Consider the following 24352-nt stretch of genomic DNA (forward strand, 5'->3'; position numbering starts at 1 on the left):
AGGTCTGCCGGCTGCCGCACTGCGTTGACAATGAATACAAAATTAAGGATAATTTTTGGCTTCAGATCTCGAAGAAAGAAGACTTTCCGATGCGTAAGCAACTTACGCAATACGAGAGAACCTCTCGTAAGAGAACACCCATATTCCTTCAAAAACCATAGCTGGAGATACAAGAGACCTTGAGCATTAACAGTGTAGGTAGAATAGATTTATTTGTATTTAATACACAGTTTACCAAAAAAGTGTCCCAATTTTGCTGACTTCACTCTATCTAATAAATTAAAATTGTAGCTGTAGACAAAGTAATTAGCATTTTCTGCCCATATAAATGTATGCTATGAGAAGCTCTAACATGGACCAGACTCTTTTCTGCTTCTCTTTATAATAAGTGTTTTGCTGCTCTCTGCTGGAGGAATTACGCATTGCAATATTAAACACATTACAGCTACAAATGTGTTGAATATAATGCCAAATGATTATATGTGGAAAAGAAAACAATGTTTATTTACAAATGTGGTCTGAAACTTTTCTGTTTTTTGTACACAACCATTCCAGTTTAATTAATAATTTATTAACATACTGTTAATTGGTCTATTGGTTAGAACATAATAACAGTATAGTAAAATACACTTGATTTTATACACATTTGTTCCAAAAATTACTTTTAAAATGTTCAGTTTAATATGATTTATATATTTATAACAAAGATCAAGTATTTTTGTGTGTGAAATAAAGCTTCAGTAAGCGAGCAGTCAGTCAGTCTTGTATGTTGTGTGTGCAGATACAGGCTTTGATGCTGAATATAACCTGCAGTGTTTCTCTATCAATCTCCTGTAAGTTTAGAGTGACTTTCTCTCCACGCTGACATATGACTGACACGAGTCTGTCCTCAGTGAAGTGTCTCTTCACACTGGAGGAGGAGTCCCGCTCATCAGCGCTCACACTTTATTGATATATATGGAGAAAATAAAAATGCTGCTGTGTGATTTGTCAGTGATTGTGTTTGATGATTTCCTCTGTTGTGTCTAATAAGGGAACAGTGAGTGTCATTGGCAGCTGTGAGAGTCTCTCTCTCTTTAGGGGACTGACAGGAGCCAGTTTCTTCAGTGTGTTTGAGGGAGCAGAGGAGAAACAGAGTCAAACAAACAGTGTGACGAGCAGAAGAAGATGGAGGGATTTCTGACACTCGTTTTACTCTCCTCTATAGTCACTATAATCACATCTGGTAAGTGCAAAAAAGATTTTAAAGATGTAAAATAGATTTTAAAGATGTAAAATTTAACATTTTTAAATAAGTAGTTTGTTTATGATGGCATTACACCACTACAAACTGAATAGAAGCCTTTGTAATATTTAGAAACTAAGATCTTGTGACACTAGATCATTAATAACCAATTACATTTTATAAATGATTTGAGATCTTACAGGCAACCGAATTGTTATACACTTATGCCCAGCTATTTCTATTTACCAACTTTTTACATCATATATTGACTTTGCATGATTCGATCCCTTTCTTTCTCTTTCATGTACAGATTTCGAGACTGTGAGGTTAGTTGCTGGTAACAGTCCCTGTGCTGGTAGAGTGGAGGTTCTTCATGGAGGTCAGTGGGGAACAGTGTGTGATGATGCCTGGGGTATGCCTGATGCTGCAGTGGTGTGTAGAGAGCTGGGATGTGGAGAGGCTCTAGAGGCTGTGGGTGATGCTCACTTTGGACAAGGATCAGGACCAATCTGGATGGATTATGTGGGCTGTAGTGGATCAGAGTCAACACTGAAGAACTGTAGATCAAACGGATGGGGTGCTCATAACTGTGCCAATAATCATAATGAAGATGCTGGAGTCAGATGCTCAGGTGAGCGGCTCCATACACCACACTGTTAATGCATCACTGATCAGACTTTCATTAATAAACATCTTATAAGCAATTTAATGTAGTTTGATGTAATTGTTATCAGAGCAAATCATAAGCAGCTAGTTGATGAAAAGTATATCTTATTGTCTTAACAACTCAATTTTATCTATTTATAAAATATATTATTAATGAAGGAATGTTTTATATTGTTGTTATATTGAATGTTTTTATTGTTTTATGTCCATATCATAATCATTGTGACAGATGGTCTTCTCTTTTGTGTAAATATATTCAGAAACAATAAACTACGGAAGGCCTAGTCTTGTGGACGGGTCTCACCTGTGTTCTGGGAGAGTGGAGATGTATTTTGGAGGACGATGGAGCACAGTGTGTGACGCTGCCTTTGACCAGCAGGATGCAGAGGTTGTGTGTAGAGAGCTGGACTGTGGGGCTCCTGTACAGGTGCTGGGAGAGGATGCTTTTGGAAAAGGAAAGGGTCAGGTTGGATCAAAAGAGATTCAGTGCAGAGGAGATGAATCACACATTCAACACTGTCCATCATCAACCTCACATAATATAAACTGCACCCATGACAACGACGTAGGACTGATATGTTCTGGTAAAATGTCAATGTTCAGCCTTTCAATAGAGAAATCAAATTGTTAACTAAAACTTAATTATTTGATTGGTTTCTTCTTGGTTTGATCAGTTTCAGTAAACTCTGTGTTCTTTGTCCAGGTTACACTGACCTCAGACTGGTCAACGGTCCTGACGTCTGTTCTGGTCGAGTTGAGCGTCAGTACTTCAGTAAATGGGGCACAGTGTGTGATGCATGCTGGGATATGAGAGCTGCCAGTGTCCTCTGTAGACAGCTGAATTGTGGGATTGCTGTGTCTGTTGTGGGATCAGACTGGTTTGGAGAGGGAAGTGGTGAAATCTGGGCTGATGTGTTTGATTGTGACGGGAATGAAACAAAACTCTTGATGGAGTCGAGCTGAATGTTCTCATGGACGAGATGTTGGAGTCGTCTGCTCTGGTGAGCAAATTCACACTGTGATGAAGTCATTGGTTTCAGATTAAAATGTTGTATAGCCTACATTTTTGATAAATACTGAATTACAAATAAATATTCTCTCCAGAGAGTGAAGCTCATCTGAGGAACTGCAGCTCTCCACAAACTCTCAACTGCAGCTCCACACAACAGCTGTCAATCAAACACTTTGGTGAGAAAATCAACATCTGGGCAGATTCTTCAGTTGTTAGTGATTAATAATGTGTTTTTCTCTCTCTGAATATCAGGTCGCGGGTCCATCAGGCTGGTGGGTTCTGGGGGAGACTGTGCAGGGAGGCTGGAGGTTTTTCACAGCGGCTCATGGGGGACAGTGTGTGATGACTCCTGGGATATTAAAGATGCCCATGTGGTGTGCAGACAGCTGCAGTGTGGAGTGGCCCTCAGTAACCAGCAGGTACCAGCCTGGTTTGGTCCTGGTTCTGGACCCATATGGCTGGATGAGGTGGAGTGTGAGGGGAATGAGACGTCCCTGTGGAACTGCTCTTCTCCAGGCTGGGGGAAACATGACTGTCAACACAAGGAGGATGTAGGAGTCGTGTGCTCAGGTAAACAGTAAAGTTTAATTTTAAAGAAAATTAATGATTTTTAAATATATAATTTCCAATATTTAAAGGGATAATGTACATCTGATAATTTTTGCAAAATAAACACTAGAATAATCAGGAGCGGATGGGTCATATTTTACAACAAAGACTATCTTACTGTTTCGATGGTCTGGTAGACAGAGCTACCATGGACTTTTTAAATATTTTTTTATTGACCAAGCAGAATTAAGTAGTCAAGTTTCATAATATATTATAAAAATATAATTAAGTATCTTTTTCAAAAGCTAACAGTGATAGCAGCATGCATTAGCCTTGTATTAACCAGTTATTTTGGTGATATTTTAGGTTCGGCACAACCTGAATTCCAATATTTATAATGCACATCCTTTTCCATCTAGAGTTTAAAGAGATCAGGTTAACTGAGGGCTGTGAAGGGAATGTGGAGGTTTTCTACAATGGATCCTGGGGAAATGTGTGCTGGAACCAGATGGACAGAGACACAGCAAGTCTGATCTGTCAAGAGCTGAACTGTGGAAGATCTGGTGTTTTGTCTGATTCTACACCAAGACTAGAATCAGCTCGTAACTGGCTGGATGAAGTGAAATGTCGACCACATGATTCAAATCTGTGGCAGTGTCCATCTTCACCCTGGGGACAGAACTACTGTAATAATGATGAAGTGGCCAAAATCACCTGCTCAAGTGAGATTATGTTTAAATAATGTAAGATGGTCTCAGTAGTTATGTTTAACACAATGTTTGTATATAATGCAGTGAATAAACTGTTTCTGAAAGACTGAACTAATTTGATGGACAGAGCCAAAATCATTTATGAGGTTTAAATAATGTTCTCACATTGATATGTTTCACTGAGAGAAGTTATGATTTTTGTGTCCTAATGTTCAGTTCTCTTAATATTTAATCTCAGAGGAGGAAAGTCCTGAGTCTCCTCGGAGTCGTCTGACATGTTCTACCTCTCCATCTCCTCACCAGAGACAGTGTTCAAGTAAGATTTTTCCATTAAAATGTGTTTTTTTTATTTGCAAATTATACAAGAATTTATTTTTTATTTATTAAAAATCATAATCAAATTCATAAATGTAATCGACTAATCATACATTTAAAGCCGTCTTAGTTCAGTTTCAGTGTGTTTTGTTGTAAATGGTGTCCTGAAGCTGGTCAGTGATGTTGCTGTGTGTGATTTAGATCATGTTCCTCTCAGACTGAGGGGAGGTTTGGGCCGGTGCTCTGGGAGGCTGGAGGTGTATCATAACGCTGTGTGGGGTTCAGTCTGTGCTGATCTGTGGGACATCAGCGATGCTCAGGTGGTCTGCAGGCAGCTGGGTTGTGGAGCAGCACTGAGGGCTGATGGGAATTCAGTCTTTGGTGCTGGTGAAGGTGTTGTGTGGCTGAACAGAGTCGAGTGCAGAGGGAATGAGATTCACCTGTGGGACTGTCCTCTCTCCCTGAAGAACCACACTGACTGCTCCCACAAAGAGCACGCTGGACTCGCCTGTGCAGGTCACAGCAAAACACTGACCGATAATAGTGATTTTCACATCATTTTAGTGCTACTAACTGTGTATTTGCATGATTTTTAATCTGTCTGTGTCTGTTTTGACAGATTTGACAGATTTGTCAGTGTCCACTACTCCTGCCACAACAACATCAGCTTCTCCTCCAGTTTCTCAGACAGTGCGCTCAACATCAGTCACTCCTCCACAAACTCCTCCAGTGTCTCTCTCTGTGCTTGTGGTTGTACTGGTAGTTTTGCTCTTACTGCTCTTAGTGCCACTGCTTATACTGATTCAGCAGAACAGAGTGATGAGGAGAGGTAGGAGAGATCCAGAGACTGTCATATTGTGTGTTATTCAGTGTGTGATCAGTCATGTGTTGTGAACTGACAGCAGGTTTGTCTGTCTACACTCACAGCTCTCTCTAAGAGGAGACACAGGACGACGACTGAGGCCGTTTATGAGGAGATTCATCACAGACACAATCACTTCACTCAGAGAGGTGAGACATGAGCCGTGAATCTTATTTAATATGATTAATAAGAGAGTCTGTCAGACACTTGATGTTCATCTATTTTTAGTCCTGTTAAACCTCCGGCTTTAAGCCAGAGAATTCCTCACAGAAAACCACAGAGCTGCAGGTGCATGTTTATGTGTGTGTGTGTGTGTGTGTGTGTGTGTGTGTGTGTGTGTGTGTGTGTGTGTGTGTGTGTGTGTGTGTGTGTGTGTCTTCCTGTGTGTATTTTGAGGGTAATAAGGAGGGGTTCATATGTTTGTAAGTCTAGGTGCAGGTGTGTTGTGTGAGTGTGTGTATTTGTGTGTGTCTCTTCCTGTGTGTATTTCTGGAAGGCAGTGAGGAATGGGTTCATGTGAGGATACATGTGTGTTTGCTAATAGGCCTAAAACTTAGGATTTCTGCCTCTAATGCTTTTAAAATGTAAGTAATTAATATTTGTGTTGTGTTGTAACTAAGTAACACAATGCTTCATGATCCAAATGAGAAATGAGGATTCAATCTGTATGGAATTATGAATATGTTTCTGACTGTTCTGCTGTCCTTTAACAGGAAGTCTTGTCTCTGAAGAACTGCATTCTGGGTATGAAGATGCTGATGAGCTTCTCTCAGGTTAGAGAGCTGAAGTAGATCCAAATCAATAATTTGATTTACAAATGTAAAAAAAAAATATTTACACATTTTAACACTAATTCAACTGTTCACAATACTAAAACTTTGATCTTATTAGAAAAAGAGTTCAAGACTGCATATTATGATGATGGCACCAATGGCAGTGTCCTGAAAGGTCAGTGATCCCGCTGTGTCCCAATCAGAGGCTGTGTCCCAATCAGAGGCTGTGTCCCAATCAGAGGCTGTGTCCCAATCAGAGGCTGCGTCCCAATCAGAGGCTGTGTCCTCCGGAGGTCGCATCTGAAGACTGCATACGTCACTGAGTCTCATTTAAGAAAAATACCCGTTAGATTGCAAAGTAAGAAAGAAATTTCAGTATTTTACACCTCATGAGGAATAACAGTCAATTTTATTACGGTTACTTCTCTTAAATAAGACATCCTTGATGAGGTATACAGCCTTCAAATGTGACGACCGGAGGACGCAGCCTCTGAATTGGGACACAGCAAACATTCATTACCCAAAACCTGCAACAGTATATTTTACATTTATTTTGTTTCCCAAAATATAAAAAAATGCCCAAATTATACATGTTTTGATGCAGAAGAGATGATGAAGGAAATCACACCGGGATACTATGATGATGTCATCACTGATGGACTGAAACCAGATCGTGAGACAGGTGTCGTTCGGTTATTCTGTATTAGAATATTAAATATTTAAAATATATTAAAATCTGTATATATGTATATATATATAAATATATTTACATTATATATTGTCTCATGTTAAATTTACAGAATACACACCTGAGAGCTATGATGATGTAATGACAAGTGGACAGAACTCTATCAAAAATGGTGTTTACTTTTTATTGTTATTGGTGTATTTTCCATAATCCTTTTATAGTGATTTATGATATTATGTATTAATTCCATTACATTGTAAGATATAATGCAATGTTTGTTCTGTCTATATGTTCATGTGTAGTGGACACACCAGAGCATTATGATGATGTCATCATTAATGGACAGATCTATCGAGATGTAACAGGTGAGTCACACAGAACTGCATTTCATGATCACCTTCACCCACTAATATTGAACATTTCTACCATTAATGAATCATCATGACTTTATCAGGAGTAAATCTAATAATCTCAGACAGTCATGAGGTGAAAGAGATCAATGACATCATTAATGACACAAGCTGATTTACAAACTACAATGTGAGGTTTTTATTTCACATGTGAATCAGAGGGAGATCAGGAGGAGTATGATGATGTGAAGAACAGCAATGAAGATGAGAGGAACCTGTTGGGTAGGTTATTGTAACATTTCTATAGCATATTTAATGTATTTGTTGTGTTTCATATTTAATGTATTTGTGTGATGTAAATATTACAATAAAAATTATCATTGTAGTTAAATTATAATTTGCTTTTGTTTTTAAAAACAGATTATGATGATGTGGGGGAGGAGTCAAATAAAGAGGGAGGAGCCATATGACTCACTGACCACACCCACTGCCTCTTCATCAAATCAGTTCCTGGAGCTCCTGGGAGATTCTTATGTTGTTTCTAATGCATCAGTGCCTTATGTTTTTATGCTATTTCAAATCTTTTTGTATGAAATGCTACATGCGCCGCAAAATTTGATTCAGTATTTGGCCTGTGATTTTTCTATTGATATCAACAGATACTCAAAAGATATGTTTTTTAATCAATGAATTAATTTGTATGGACTTAATGAATTCTTTTTTTTTAAAGAACATTTGCAGGATAGTGGACAAAAGAAAATGTAGGGAAATCATTTTTAGTTACAGTATTTTAGGCAGTTGGCAGCACTATCCAATGACAACATTTAAAATCAATTTAGAGCATAACAATTCCCAATGCAATTTTATTTTATACATTTTAGTGATAACAACAAAAATGTATGCAAAGATAATTGTACGAATAATTTTGGTCATCAATAAATAAATAACACACATTTAAACACCAATCTCAACTGCAGTTTATTGTGTTTTTTAAAGTTTAAAGTTCTAAAGTTTTTTAGTCTTATTTTGTGGTTGATAGAATATTTTGCATTAGCTCATCTGCAGGTTGATGTTGTTCTTGGTTTTTCTTTTCAACAACTTTTCAAAATTTCATAATTTCAAAATTTCATAATTAATTTCATAATTTAAAATTTTCATCTTTCAAAAATTCATACAGACAGACATAATAAGACATGTATCAATCATTTGCCAAATAATTGACAGGGTGCTGAATATGTTTACATGATATTAAAAACAAGACAAGGTAAACATAAATATATTCCATCTTTTCTTTTCTTCTTATCTAATCGTATTAAAAAGAGTAAACTAATCCAGTTACCTCAACATGAAAGTAACATAATAATACTGAATTATTTTATTTATTATAATTTTTATTATTATTTATTCAGCCTGATCTCACACACGAAACGTACATATTTAGACGTAAATAAAAACGATCCAATTCGTATATATATTTACGTATTATAGTGACTTTTACGTATCATATGGACGTTATTTCAGGTTCGATACGTATCTATATTTACGTATTACAACTTAAAATACGTATAGATTCAACGTATATCTATAAATGCATTTATACTATGAAGGTAAATCAGTAGCAAAACTCGAGAGCACGTAGATGTGAATTTGAGAACTTGTACAATAAATATTCGTACTTGTACATGAACATTTACACTCACAGCTCAAATGTGAAAACCTGTAAAATAAAAATCTGAAGTTGAATGTTGAAATTTGCACTCGCAGACAATAGTCACAAACCTGTATTCTAAATCTGAAGCTGCAGACAAGTAGACACAAATGTGTAAAATGCCATTCACAGAAATACAACGACAGACACAAACTTGTAATATATATTTTGCGTTTAATCTTACATTCACATTCGCGGTACAACCTCAATTAGGCACTTGCAACTTCTCAAATCTGTCACTGCAATTTCAAATTTCGCGCCTTGACTTTTGCTACTCTTTTCGCGATATATTCCGCCCCCCTTTCTCTCTCACCGCCTCTGAGTTTCAAGTGCACAAGTTGGCGGTAATACAACAACAAGTTGTCAACCGCCAGATAAAAATAGAAGAAGAAGAAGAAGAAGAAGAAGTGCACAAGTTAGTTTTGCACCTGATATATCTCGAAAAGAGTAGCAAAAGTCAAGGCGCGAAATTTGAAATTGCAGTGACAGATTTGAGAAGTTGCAAGTGCCTAATTGAGGTTGTACCGCGAATGTGAATGTAAGATTAAACGCAAAATATATATTACAAGTTTGTGTCTGTCGTTGTATTTCTGTGAATGGCATTTTACACATTTGTGTCTACTTGTCTGCAGCTTCAGATTCAGAATACAGGTTTGTGACTATTGTCTGCGAGTGCAAATTTCAACATTCAACTTCAGATTTTTATTTTACAGGTTTTCACATTTGAGCTGTGAGTGTAAATGTTCATGTACAAGTATGAATATTTATTGTACAAGTTCTCAAATTCACATCTACGTGCTCTCGAGTTTTGCTACTGATTTACCTTCATATTATACAGCCTGGTCTCATTGTTAATACGCAGTATTAATACGTAATTTTCAAAGATAGAAAACTGTATAATTTACCTTTTACCGTTTTATAGATAAATGGAAGATCCCTTAACCCAACTCCCAAACCTAAACATAACGTTACCCATTTTATACAGAATATAAAAAGGACAAAACTTACAGAGATGTGTAGGGAAATGGCAATTTTATTAACAATATCATTAAAAGATTTTTTTAGCAGCTAATCCTACTCCTACCCCTAAACCTACCCATAACAATTTCTTAAAACTACATAGGCTACAATTATGAAGAAAAATTACAACATAGGCTACGTGTAATCACAATAATTTATTGCGAAAATGTCAAAACCGGTACTAAAAGTCGTTCACATGACGATGTGTTGCAGTCACAGTCCTCTCTTTCAGTATAATAGTTTTGAATGAGGTACAGAGCAGAATTTAAGTCATTAATCCATGAAAATGTTAATCCGGCTTCGCTCTGTGTGAAGGCGCGCGCGCTTCTCCATTTCAAATGTAGTTTACCGACTGAAATACGGCATGTCGCAATCTGTGGCGAGAGCCAATGAGCGTTTGATATTACTGCCGTAAAACATGTCGTAACGCTTCTTGAGGGCGCAATTTTTTTATTTAAATTCATCACGAGCGCGGAATTTGACAGTTACGGACTGACTGCGCTGCTGTGATAGCCTGTGAAATGGAGATGAAGATCACTCACTGGGTAAAGGGCTGAATTTGGATCTCTTTCTTGCAAACATATGGATTCTAAAGATTTGGATTATAATATCAAGCTAATAAAATGTATGTCTTTTGTGAATTTATGTTGGGTTTGGTGTATTATTGTTCTATTGGAGAAAACGCATTTTGTGTCTCACTGTAAATAAACTTAATAATACAAAATGGTTAAACGATTAAATAAGGTATTTTTAAGGTTTTAAAGTGTATTCTTGTGTAACTGCTTAGGCTAATCCTCCGAAACGAGTTTGCAGCAGAATTGCACGAACAGGGCGAATGGTTATTAGCCTATTTCTTGAGTAAACTGCATTTAATAATAATAAACGTAAAACGTAATTGATAAGACATTTGAATGCAATAGAGTCAAAACATTAATGCCACGATTTTAATATGCATAAATAAGAATACGTACAAATATGTACGTCGGTAGAGTTGTTCATACGTAAATAATTTACGTTTTTGTGCTGTTAATACGTAAATATTTTACGTTTTAGTGCTGTAAATACGTCAGTATTATACGTAAAGTAAATGTACGTATGGTAGAATTACACTTTACGTAAAAATACACACGAATTCTCATGAGATCACGTTGATTTATTATACCTATTTTACTTCAAGACATGCAAATGGGGGGGGGGGTAACATTTTGCTGTTCTAGAAATGTATTTACAATAAAATCACTGACCAGCACACGTATAATTTGATGTTCTGTTGGTCTAGGGCAGGTGTCACCAACCCTGCTCCTGGAGGGCTACAGTCCTGCAGATTTCAGCTCCAACCCCAATCAAACACACCTGGACCAGCTAATCAAGCTGTTCAGGGTTGCTTGATAATTACAGGCAGGTGTGTTGGAACAGGGTTGGACCTAAAGTCTGCAGGACAGTAGCCCTCCAGGAGCAGGGTTGGTGACACCTGGTCTAGGGGGAGATATTAACTGTTAAAAAGTATTATTTTATTTTTCCCATTTAAGAAAACAAGACCTTTTATAATTTGCCCCTTTTTTTATGGCTTCATTTGACAGTTTCATTTGATTTTTAATAAACACTTAACTTTAGAAACGATTCTTATTATTAGGTTTTTATTATGATAAGAGAACCTGCTGAAAATACAATAAGCTTATCACTCTCACTGCTACAGTAGCTTATATTTACATCATTGTTATTCTGTGTACTGTGTATTACAATAGCCTACATTATAAAGTCAGACAAAGAATAAAATGAATGTGCTATGAATTGGACTGACAGATCAGTTTAACCAATTAGAATTGAGTTACAGGGATGAAATCACACAATAATATCTCAGTGATCTCAGTAAATTGTAATACAAATATTACAAACTGCTGTTATATTAGTTGCAACACCTCTAAAGTCTGTAACACTCTTTGTACTTGACATTATTTTAAACTGTTTTGGGATAAGTAGCAGATTTCAAAACAACTTTAACTGTAAATCTGTGGCAGACACATTTGGCAGATATCAAATATTGAAAAAAGAAAAAGAAAAGCTGACTTAAAAACATTAAAGGAAATATCCAACATGCCATGCTCTCCTCTACCATGAAATATGCTTTTTTATTTTGGGGAATATATGTTATGATATTTTAAATGATTAATCAACACTCCTGTATTTCAGGCATCAGGCTGGTTGGAGGTTCTCGCTGTTCTGGAAGACTAGAGTTGCCTCATGGAAACACCTGGCACACAATGTGTGATGCTGCCTTTGACCAGCAGGACACAGAGGTTGTGTGTAGAGAGCTGGACTGTGGGGCTCCTGTACAGGTGCTGGGAGAAGATGCTTTTGGAAAAGGAGACGCTCAGATGTGGACACAAGAGATTCAGTGCAGAGGAAATGAATCACACTTTGGGTTCTGTCCTACATCCAACTATTCAAATACACACTGTTCCCATAACAATGCTGTAGGAGTAATATGCTCTGGTTAATAATATTTTATACCTCTCATTACATTATATTACACATATAAAGACATTCAGTAGCCTTAAACTGTGTTTTTTTCCTCAATAACCTTTGCACAGGTTACACTCAGACTGGTCTCAGACTGGTAAACGGTCCTGACGTCTGTTCTGGTCGAGTTGAGCGTCAGTACTTCAGTAAATGGGGCTCAGTGTGTGATGCATGCTGGGATATGAGAGCTGCCAGTGTCCTCTGTAGACAGCTGAATTGTGGGATTGCTGTGTCTGTTGTGGGATCAGACTGGTTTGGAGAGGGAAGTGGTGAAATCTGGGCTGATGTGTTTGATTGTGACGGGAATGAAACAAAACTCTCAGAATGTTCCGTCTCTTCATGGAGTCAAGCTGAATGTTCTCATAGACGAGATGTTGGAGTCATTTGCTCTAGTGAGGGGGTTTTATTTAAGAAAAAAAGTTATAAATTACCTATATAAATCTTGCAATGACTTAATTAAATGCCACATCTTTCACTCAGATTCCTCTCTGGCTGTTCATGATGGTCTGGTGCGGTTGTCTGGAGAAAGACAGTGTGAGGGGGAGCTGGAAGTTTCCATCGATCAGGTCTGGAGGAGAGTTCTGCTGGACTCCTGGAGTCTCACTGAATCCTCTGTGGTCTGCAGACAGCTGGGCTGTGGCTCTGTGCTGAACTTCTCCAGCTCCTCTTCATCCAGTCCTGAACACAGTCATGAGTGTGTGACGGGCTTCCAGTGCTCTGGGAGTGAAGCTCATCTGGGGAACTGCAGCTCTCCACAAACTCTCAACTGCAGCTCCACACAACAACTGTCAATCACCTGCCTTGGTGAGAACAACAACATCTGGGCAGATTCTTCAGTTGTTAGTGATCAATAATGTGTTTTTCTCTCTCTGAATATCAGGTCGCGGGTCCATCAGGCTGGTGGGTTCTGGGGGAGACTGTGCAGGGAGGCTGGAGGTTTTTCACAGCGGCTCATGGGGGACAGTGTGTGATGACTCCTGGGATATTAAAGATGCCCATGTGGTGTGCAGACAGCTGCAGTGTGGAGTGGCCCTCAGTAACCAGCAGGTACCAGCCTGGTTTGGTCCTGGTTCTGGACCCATATGGCTGGATGAGGTGGAGTGTGAGGGGAATGAGACGTCCCTGTGGAACTGCTCTTCTCCAGGCTGGGGGAAACATGACTGTCAACACAAGGAGGATGTAGGAGTCGTGTGCTCAGGTGAACAGTAAAGTAATGTGATTGATTTTTAAATATATCATTTCAAATGTTTAAAGGAATAATGTACAGCTGGTATTTTTTGCAAAATGAACACCAGGATAATCAGGAGCAGATGGATCATATTTTGCAACAAAGTCCATCTTACTGTATGATGGTCTGATAGACAGCGCTGTCATGGATGGCGCTACTTTTTAAATATTTTTTATTGACCAAGCAGAATCAAGTAATACATAAGATTCATAATTTATTATAAAAATATTATTAAGTAGCAGTGTGCATTATCCTTGTATTAACCAGTTATTTTGGTGATATTTTAGGTTTAGCACAACTTAAACTCCAATATTTTTAATGCACATTCTTTTCCATCTAGAATTTAAAGAGATCAGGTTAACTGAGGGTTGTGAAGGGAATGTGGAGGTTTTCTACAATGGATCCTGGGGAAATGTGTGCTGGAACCAGATGGACAGAGACACAGCGAGTCTGATCTGTCAAGAGCTGAACTGTGGAAGATCTGGTGTTTTGTCTGATTCTACACCAAGACTGGAATCAGCTCGTAACTGGCTGGATGAAGTGAAATGTCGACCACATGATTCAAATCTGTGGCAGTGTCCATCTTTACCCTGGGGACAGAACTACTGTAATAATGATGAAGTGGCCAAAATCACCTGCTCAAGTGAGATTATGTTTAAATAATGTAAAATGGTCTCAATAGTTAAACACAATGTTTGTTTATAATGTGGTGAATAAACTGTTTCTGAAACACTAAACTAATTTGATGGACAGAATCTAAAATGATTTATGAGGCTTAAATTATGTTTTCACATTGATATGTTTCACTGAGAGAAGTTATGATTTTTGAGTCCTAATGTTCAGTTCTCTTAATATTTAATCTCAGAGGAGGAGAATCCTGAGTCTCCTCGGAGTCGTCTGACATGTTCTACCTCTCCATCTCCTCACCAGAGACAGTGTTCAAGTAAGATTTTAAATTTAAGACTGTTTTCCATTAAAATGTGCATTTAAACAAGAATTTACTTGCATTTAAAAATCATAATCAAATTCATAAATGTAATCCACTAATCACACATTTAATGCAGTCTTAGTTCAGTTTCAGTGAGTTTTGTTGTAAATGGTGTCCTGAAGCTGGTCAGTGATGTTGCTGTGTGTGATTTAGATCACACCTAGATGTTCCTCTCAGACTGAATGGAGGTTTGGGCCGGTGCTCTGGGAGGCTGGAGGTGTATCATAACGCTGTGTGGGGTTCAGTCTGTGCTGATCTGTGGGACATCAGCGATGCTCAGGTGGTCTGCAGGCAGCTGGGTTGTGGAGCAGCACTGAGGGCTGATGGGAATTCAGTCTTTGGTGCTGGTGAAGGTGTTGTGTGGCTGAACAGAGTCGAGTGCAGAGGGAATGAGATTCACCTGTGGGACTGTCCTCTCTCCCTGAAGAACCACACTGACTGCTCCCACAAAGAGCACGCTGGACTCACCTGTGCAAGTCAGAGCAAAACACTGAGCAATATTAGTCATTTTTAAATAATTTAAGTGGTAATAATATTTGTGTATTTGCTTTTTCCAATGTGTTTGTGTCTGTTTTGCCAGATTTGTCAGTGTCCACTACTCCTGCCACAACATCAGCTTCTCCTCCAGTTTCTCAGACAGTGCGCTCAACATCAGTCACTCCTCCACAAACTCCTCCAGTGTCTCTCTCTGTGCTTGTGGTTGTACTGGGAGTTTTGCTCTTACTGCTCTTAGTGCCACTGCTTATACTGATTCAGCAGAACAGAGTGATGAGGAGAGGTAGGAGAGATCCAGAGACTGTCATATTGTGTGTTATTCAGTGTGTGATCAGTCATGTGTTGTGAACTGACAGCAGGTTTGTCTGTCTACACTCTCAGCTCTCTCTAAGAGGAGACACAGGACGACGACTGAGGCCGTTTATGAGGAGATTCATCGCAGACACAATCACTTCACTCAGAGAGGTGAGACATGAGCCGTGAAACTTATTTAATATTATTAATAAGAGAGTCTGTCAGACACTTGATGTTCATCTATTATTAGTCCTGTTAAACCTCCGGCTTTAAACCAGAGAATTCCTCACAGAAAACCACAGAGCTGCAGGTGCATGTTTATGTGTGTGTGTGTGTGTGTGTGTGTGTGTGTGTGTCAGAGTTGTGTCTCTTCCTGTCTGTAATTTGAGGTAATAAGGAGGGGTTCATACATTTGTAAGTTTAGGTGCAGGTGTGTGTGTGTGTGTGTGTGTGTGTGTGTGTGTGTGTGTGTGTGTGTGTGTGTGTGTATTTGTGTGTGTGTGTGTATTTGTGTGTGTTTGTCTCTTCCTGTGTGTATTTCTGGAAGGCAGTGAGGTTTCATGAGTTCATGTGAGGATACATGTGTGTTTACTAATAGGCCTAAAACTTAGGATTTTCTGCCTCTAATGCTTTTAAAATGTAAGTAATTAATATTTGTGATGTGTTGTCAGTAACACAATGCTTCATGATCCAAAGGAGAAATGAGGATTCAGTCTGTATGGAATTATGGATATGTTTTTGACTGTTCTGCTGTCCTTTAACAGGAAGTCTCGTCTCTGAAGAACTGCATTCTGGGTATGAAGATGCTGATGAGCTTCTCTCAGGTTAGAGAGCTGAAGAAGATCCAAATCAATAATTTGATTTACAAATGTAAAAAAAAAAAAAATATTTACACATTTTAACACTAATTCAACTGTTCACAATACTAAAACTTTTATCTTTTTAGAAAAAGAGTTCAAGACTGCATATTATGATGATGTCACCAATGGCAGTGTCCTGAAAGGTCAGTGATCCCGCTGTGTCCAATCAGAGGCTGTGTCCCAATCAGAGGCTGTGTCCCAATCAGAGGCTGTGTCCAATCAGAGGCTGTGTCCCAATCAGAGGCTGCGTCCCAATCAGAGGCTGTGTCCAATCAGAGGCTGTGTCCCAATCAGAGGCTGTGTCCCAATCAGAGGCTGTGTCCTCCGGAGGTCGCATCTAAAGACTGCATATGTCACTGAGTCTCATTTAAGAAAAATACCTGTTCTCTTACGAGAGGTTCTCTCGTATTGCGTAAGTTGCTTACGCATCGGGAAAGTCTTCTTTCTTCGAGATCTGAAGCCAAAAATTATCCTTAATTTTGTATTCATTGTCAACGCAGTGCGGCAGCCGGCAGACCTAGGCAGGCTGTATAAGCGTGCTCATTGGCTGCTCGGCGGCAACTGCTTAAGCCTATCAGTGAGCGCTCTGATACGCGGCCTCCAATGAGGGCGCTTCGCGCCCTCCACACCCTTCTAACCGTCAGAATGGGTGTAGCCAGCGCGTATATAACCAGCGCTCACAGGCTAAATATCTGATTTTCTTGTCTTCAGCGAAGCTCTTCGCATTGCTGGATCTTGAGAGCCGCCGCCGTTGAAACCAGCGACCAGCAAGCTTAGGACAGCGCCTGAGGAAGCCGGCCGTCTTCGCCATCCGTGCCTGCTACGCTATCCGGCGACATATCCTTTACATTATTACAGTTAAAATTTATGCTGTTCGCTTCTCCGAGCTCGCGGCCAGTTTTTCTTACATACAGAAAGCATGCCCGCTCTCTCCCTTGTTGGGCCGCGCAGATTGCGCCGTTCACAAGGGATGACAGAGCGGACGGTCACGAGCAACGTTCAGCGCGCGCGCCTCACTCACCGGCGAAAAGAGAAGAGAGTGTTTTCGTCCCGCCGTGGCAGGACTATAACCTCTATTTCTCACACATTTCTCAGTCCCCTCTTAAGTTCAGGCGACTGGAATTGTTACTATCGCAGTATACGAGCCTGTTATAAATACACGCACGCCTGCAAGCAAACGCCGTCACAAGACATGATGACTCTAACTGAAATCTAATGTATTCTCCCCTGTGGCTCAGTGGCGGAATCTTAGACTTTCACACTAGAGACCCGGGTTCGATCCCGGCTCTCGCGGCAGATAAAATTTATGCTGTTCGCTTCTCCGAGCTCGCTGCCAGTTTTTCTTACATACAGAAAGCAAGCCCGCTCTCTACCTCGTTGGGCCGCGCAGATTGCGCCGTTCACAAGGGATGACAGAGCGGACGGTCACGAGCAACGTTCAGCGCGCGCGCCTCACTCACCGGCGAAAAGAGAAGAGAGTGTGTTAGTCCCGCTACGGCCGGACAACCGCCAATTCTCACACATTTCTCAGTCCCCTCTTAAGTTCAGGCGGCTGGAAATATTACTATTGCAGTAAACGGGCCTGTTTTAATACACGCACGCCTGCAAACAAACGCCGACGCGACACATGAGGTCGCTTTTTATCTGCTCGCGCTAACCGAAAGCTAATGTGTTTTCCCCTGTGGCTCAGTGGCAAAATCATAGGCTAGCCTGCGGGAGATCCGTGTTCGATCCCAGCTCTCGGGGCAGATAAAAATTTATGCTGCTTGCTTCTCCGAGCTCGCGGCCAGTTTTTCTTACTTACAGAAAGCGAACCCGCCTCTCGCACCACACCTACTCATGGTGCTCGAGTATTTATGAGCGTCTAAACACGAGAGAAGAAAAGACGGTTAAGTCCCGCAGCGCTGCGGCTGGACCACCGTCAAAGCTTCACGCTCTGTCAGTCCCCGTTGCCACGGCTACTGCCGCTGTTTACCTCGCAGTCAACGAGCCGGTATATCTACCCGCTCGCCTGCGCGCAACCGCCGTTCTCACGGCAACCCAGAGAAATTTCAAAAGAGCATTATGTCTGGTTGCACGGCTGACGCCGTATGTGTTTCAAGTGCAGTGATTGTGCCCACGTTTCTGTGCTCACCTCTGTACACAAGCACTATACATCCCGTGTCTCTCACAGAGCCCACTCTCATAAAGCAGGCAAAAGCCGCTCTAGTGTTAAAAGTAGGTCACGTGTCCACTTCTCCGTGCCCACACCTACTCACTGCCCGCTCTGTCACACGGCCTCGCACGACCGGTCATGTTTTGAATGTAAGTCCTGTGCCCGCCCTCGAGCGCTCACACATACTAACGAACATTTTCGCCCCGACGCCGCAAGCGCGCGTCGCACCTCACACTATATGTTCTCCGTCTAAAGCCACCGGGACACTGTGTAAAACGGCCAGCTATCGCTGCGTGCGATCCGCCGTATTTAAGCACCAAGAGCGCGCGCGCCGCGCCCGCCCCTCCGTTTCGAGCTCTCGAGTCCGCGATGCGCGGCGATCGGAGGCCATTCTGCCCCTGGCTGCACACGCAAAAGCGTGGGAAGCTATTCCAGGCGCATCAGAATGGGTGCTAAGCACAGTAAACATGAGCTATACTCTGCAGTTCGCTCGCCGCCCTCCGCGCTTTCAGGCGCGTACCGAGACGAGAGTGAATGGAGAAGTAGCACATCTACTTCGAGCAGAAATAGCACACTTCTGTGCAAAGGGGCTATAGAACCGGTTCACCCTTCTATGAGCGAGTCAGGCTTTTTTACAGCCGTTATTTCCTCGTTTCCAAGAAGGACGGAGCTCTGAGACCGATTTTGGATCTGAGATATTTGAACAACGCTCTTATGAGAAGACCGTTCAAAATGCTCACAACCAGGCAGACCTCGCGCAGATTTGCCCGAGGGACTGGTTCATCTCTCTCGATCTGAAAGACGCGTACATTCAGATCCAGATTATACCCCGTCACAGGCCATTCTTGAGATTCGCCTTCGACGGTCAGGTATATCAATACGCCGTTTGGCCTGTCTTTAGCACCCCGTACATTCACGAAGTGCATGGACACGGCTCTCGCTCCCCTGAGAGGGCAGGGAGTGCGAGTTCTAAACTATCTGGACGATTGGCTGATTTTAGCACAGTCAGAGGCCGAACTCATCCGCCACAGAACAGTGCTTCTCAGCCACCTAGAAAGCCTGGGGCTTACGGTCAACTGGACCAAGAGCTCGCTAGTGCCCAGTCAATCAACCTCTTTTCTGGGTTTGGATCTGGACACTGTAGCGATGGCGGCCCGCCTGTCGACACAGCGCGCGCGTTGCATTCGACGCCTGGCCGCATCCTTCCGGCCGGGCAGCACCGCACCTCTCAAAACATTTCAGAGGTTGCTGGGTTGTATGGCCTCAGCTGCAGCAGTGCTTCAGCTGGGTCTCTTACGAATGCGCCCGCTACAATGCTGGCTGAATGCCCGAGTGCCTCACAGAGCATGGGCTTCCGACGGCATCCGAATCAGAGTGACTCAGAGCTGCGTTTCAGCACTGAAGCCCTGGTTAGCGGCTGTTTGGAAATGATAGCGGTCGAGAACGCGCTCAAGCGCTTCCTCCCATTCATACAGGATCACCATGTGCTAGTCCGCTCGGACAACATGTCCGTGGTATCCTATGTGAACCGACAGGGCGGTGTCAGATCCAGGAATCTGTGCAAGCTGACAGAACGCCTTCTCGTGTGGGCTTACCGCTCGCTGAGAGCCGCGCACGTGCTGGGCCACCTGAATGTCGGTCCAGACAGACTGTCCAGGGACAACATTCCCCCGGGAGAATGGTCCCTGCACCCCCAGACAGCCCAGTTTCTCTGGCGCCTATTCGGCAGAGCGGAGATCGACCTCTTTGCGTCAAAAGACAACGCTCACTGCCCGAAATATTACTCGAAAAGCGAGGACGCGCTGTCCCAGACATGGCCCAGCCTCCCGCTGTATGCTTTTCCTCCGATCTCCCTGTTGCCACAGGTCATTTCGAGGATCAGATAAACGCACCACTCAGTGCTTCTGATAGCCCCGCGCTGGGAGAACCAAACTTGGTACCCAGAGCTAGTGAGGCTGTCGCACTCATCCCCATGGCCGATCCCGGTGAGAAAGGATCTCCTCTCCCAAGCCGGTGGATCGATCTGGCATCTGACCTGTCAGAAGGGGTCGTGAACACGATCACACAGTCTAGAGCCCCCTCTACGAGACGGCTCTACGCGTCTAAATGGTCGGTGTTTTCCAAATGGTGCGCTACTAAAAGCTTGGATCCACGCGCATGCGGGGTCCCGCGGGTGCTCTCCTTCCTACAAGAGCTGTTGGAAAAGGGCAGGTCCCCTTCCACGCTCAAAGTATATGTGGCGGCTATTGCAGCGTTCGTGGAGACGACGCGCGGCCGGGCAATAGGAAGGAATGAGCTCATTATCCGCTTCCTCAGAGGAGCTAGACGGATGAACCCCCCCGCGGCCCCCCTCGGTTCCTTTTTTTGGGATCTGTCCTTGGTCCTGGGGGCCCTGAAGGCTTTTCCCTTTGAACCGCTCGAATCCGTGGATTTAAAGTACCTGTCGCTTAAAACCGTTTTTCTGATAGCTCTTCAGTTAAACGTGTGGGGGATTTGCACGCGCTATCTGTTAGCCCTGCATGTCTTGAGTTCGGACCGAATGACTCTAAAGTCATTCTCAGACCGAGACACGGTTACATCCCCAAAGCGATTGGAACCCCTTTTTAGGGCACAAGTCATTTCCCTTTCGGCTCTGCCAGCATCCGACAATGGGGACAGTGATAACCTCCTATGCCCTGTCTGGGCGCTGAGAGTTTACGTCACGCGCTCCGCCGTTTTCAGGCGTTCAGAGCAGCTCTTTGTTTCCTTCGGCGGACGCACCAAGGGTCTCGCCGCCTCGAAACAGAGCCTGTCCAGGTGGATAGTGGACGCGATTGCAGCAGCTTATGCCTCCAAACACCTGCAGTGCCCTCTGGGTATCAGAGCCCACTCTACTAGAGGCATGGCCTCGTCGTGGGCCTGGTCCAGCGGAATTTCTATCCACGATATTTGTATGGCAGCGGGCTGGGCCTCCCCATCAACATTCGTGAGGTTTTATAACCTGGAAGTTCCTGCCTTACAGGCAAAATTATTGTCAGTATAAGTGACATGTATGCTCTGCCCAGTCTCTCATGTGCAGACTACGTTCACATGCTAACGATACTTCTGGTATATACTTAGGGTGAAGTGTTTTTATACTCAGACCGGCTGGGCCGCTCTGTTTCTCATTCCCCTCTACGCGCTGTTTTACCGGTGCTGGCCTGCGCTGCTGGCCGCCCGTATTCCACTATGTAGCGCGGGGGTGCACTGCTATATGCTTATAGACCGGCCGCGCCGCTCTATTTTATAGACTGAGTGAAGTGCTTTGTGCTGTGCTGGCCCGTCTCTCCGACCGGCCACATATTCCAGCAGTATGTTTTCCCCGGTCTCCCTGGGATTCATGGGCTGGATGCTCGGCGCACACGGCGTTGACAAAGGGTTCCCGATGCGTAAGCAACTTACGCAATACGAGAGAACCTCTCGTAAGAGAACGTACTCGGTTACCAATGTAACCTCGGTTCTCTCTAGAAGAGGGAACGAGTATTGCGTAACCTGCCGTGTCGCGCCACGAGCTTTTGCGCTTCAGACTGCGAAAACCAGATATTTAGCCTGTGAGCGCTGGTTATATACGCGCTGGCTACACCCATTCTGACGGTTAGAAGGAGGCCCTCATTGGAGGCCGCGTATCAGAGCGCTCACTGATAGGCTTAAGCAGTTGCCGCCGAGCAGCCAATGAGCACGCTTATACAGCCTGCCTAGGTCTGCCGGCTGCCGCACTGCGTTGACAATGAATACAAAATTAAGGATAATTTTTGGCTTCAGATCTCGAAGAAAGAAGACTTTCCGATGCGTAAGCAACTTACGCAATACTCGTTCCCTCTTCTAGAGAGAACCGAGGTTACATTGGTAACCGAGTACGTTAGATTGCAAAGTAAGAAAGAAATCTCAGTATTTTACACCTCATGAGGAATAACAGTCAAGTTTTATTACGGTTACTTCTCTTAAATAAGACATCCTTGATGAGGTATACAGCCTTCAAATGTGACGACCGGAGGACACAGCCGACGAATTGGGACACAGCAAACATTCATTACCCAAAACCTGCAACAGTATATTTTACATTTATTTTGTTTCCCAAAATATTAAAAAATGCCCAAATTATACATGTTTTGATGCAGAAGAGATGATGAAGGAAATCACACCGGGATACTATGATGATGTCATCACTGATGGACTGAAACCAGATCGTGAGACAGGTGTCGTTCGTTATTCTATAATAGGAAGAAATATTTAAAATATATTAAAATATGTATATATGTATATATAGAAATATGTATACATTATATATTGTCTCATGTTGAATTTACAGAATACACACCTGAGAGCTATGATGATGTAATGACAAGTGGACAGAACTCTATCAAAAACGGTGTTTACTTTTTATTGTTATTGGTGTATTTTCCATAATCCTTTTATTGTGATTTATGTTATTATGTATTAATCCCATTACATTGTAAAATACAGTGCTATGCATAAGTTTAGACACCCATACTAAAGTTGACTAAAAAGAGGAATAAAAAATCATCTTTTGGAAATTGAACTTAATGCCTTAATTTAAAAAAATTGGGAAAAATCCAACCTTTAAGATTTAAAAAAAAAAAAAAATTAGGATACTATGCATCCTGATAAAGTTCCCTTGGCCTTTGGAATTAAAATAGCCCCACATCATCACATAGCCTTCACCATACCTAGAGATTGGCATGGGGTACTTTCCATAAGATCATCTCTCAATGCAAATCAAACTAGCTATTAGGCTAACTGAAATAAAACCATGCCAATCTCTAGGTATGGTGAAGGCTATGTGATGATGTGGGGCTATTTTAATTCCAAAGGCCAAGGGAACTTTATCAGGATGCATAGTATCCTAAAAAAAAGTAAAAAAAAAATACTTAAAAATAAAAATCTGCCTGCCTCTTTGGGAATTTAACATAAGGGTGTACTCACTTATGCACCATGTATTTTAAGGAAGAACATTTATTTATTTACGATACATTATTCATTCACAAAGAAATTTGGTGTCCTTAAAGGTTGGATTTTTCCTAATTTTTTTAATTAAGGCATTAAGTTCAGTTTCCAAAAGATGATTTTTTATTTCTCTTTTTAGTCAACTTTAGCATGGGTGTATTTACTTATGCATTGCACTGTATAATGCAATGTTTGTTCTGTCTATATGTTCATGTGTAGTGGACACACCAGAGCATTATGATGATGTCATCATTAATGGACAGATCTTTCGAGATGTAACAGGTGAGACACACAGAACTGCATTTCATGATCACCTTCACCCACTAATATTGAACATTTCTACCATTAATGAATCATCACGACTTTATCAGGAGTAAATCTAATAATCTCAGACAGTCATGAGGTGAAAGAGATCAATGACATCATTAATGACACAAGCTGATTTACAAACTACAATATGAGGTTTTTATTTCACATGTGAATCAGAGGGAGATCAGGAGGAGTATGATGATGTGAAGAACAGCAATGAAGATGAGAGGAACCTGTTGGGTAGGTTATTGAACATTTCTATAACATATATCTGCTTTTATTTGTTATGTTGCTCATTTAATCTACATCTTGGTGCATTTATAACAATGAAAATATGAGTTTGCTTTTGTTTTTAAAAACAGATTATGATGATGTGGGGGAGGAGTCAAATAAAGAGGGAGGAGCCATATGACTCACTGACCACACCCACTGCCTCTTCATCAAATCATATTACAGTTCCTGGAGCTCCTGGGAGATTCTTATGTTGTTTCTAATGCATCAGTGCCTTATGTTTTTATGCTATTTCAAATCTTTTTGTATGAAATGCTATGTTCCGCAAAATTTGATTCAGTATTTGGCCTGTTATTTTTCTATTGATATCAACGGATACTCAAAAGATATGTTTTTTAATCAATGAATTAA

At 41.6% G+C, this 24352-nt stretch overlaps 2 protein-coding genes across 2 annotated transcripts; both read left to right on the forward strand.

The window, feature by feature from the left end:
- Window positions 1-1167: 1167 nt before the first annotated feature.
- LOC307157716 (scavenger receptor cysteine-rich type 1 protein M130-like) lies at window positions 1168-24140 on the forward strand (the record flags this gene model as incomplete). The annotated part of the gene is made up of 18 exons (XM_079869641.1): window positions 1168-1225; window positions 1536-1856; window positions 12069-12371; window positions 12470-12790; window positions 12879-13202; window positions 13279-13596; window positions 13967-14269; window positions 14492-14569; window positions 14779-15090; window positions 15195-15392; window positions 15491-15574; window positions 16168-16227; window positions 16350-16406; window positions 22555-22632; window positions 22746-22805; window positions 23621-23683; window positions 23888-23950; window positions 24073-24140. The coding sequence occupies 18 exons, from the start codon at window positions 1168-1170 to the stop codon at window positions 24120-24122; spliced, it is 3051 nt and encodes a 1016-aa protein (XP_079725767.1). The 3' UTR covers window positions 24123-24140.
- LOC307157028 (scavenger receptor cysteine-rich type 1 protein M130-like) lies at window positions 2217-8106 on the forward strand (the record flags this gene model as incomplete). Its single annotated transcript, XM_079868773.1, has 15 exons — window positions 2217-2475; window positions 2595-2786; window positions 3156-3473; window positions 3872-4174; window positions 4401-4478; window positions 4679-4993; window positions 5097-5306; window positions 5405-5488; window positions 6053-6112; window positions 6231-6287; window positions 6717-6794; window positions 6913-6972; window positions 7103-7165; window positions 7370-7432; window positions 7571-8106. The coding sequence occupies 15 exons, from the start codon at window positions 2217-2219 to the stop codon at window positions 7618-7620; spliced, it is 2190 nt and encodes a 729-aa protein (XP_079724899.1). The 3' UTR covers window positions 7621-8106.
- Window positions 24141-24352: the final 212 nt, after the last annotated feature.

Source organism: Squalius cephalus, assembly GCF_949319135.1.
Source record: "Squalius cephalus genome assembly, chromosome: 4".
Classification (NCBI taxonomy): domain Eukaryota; kingdom Metazoa; phylum Chordata; class Actinopteri; order Cypriniformes; family Leuciscidae; genus Squalius; species Squalius cephalus.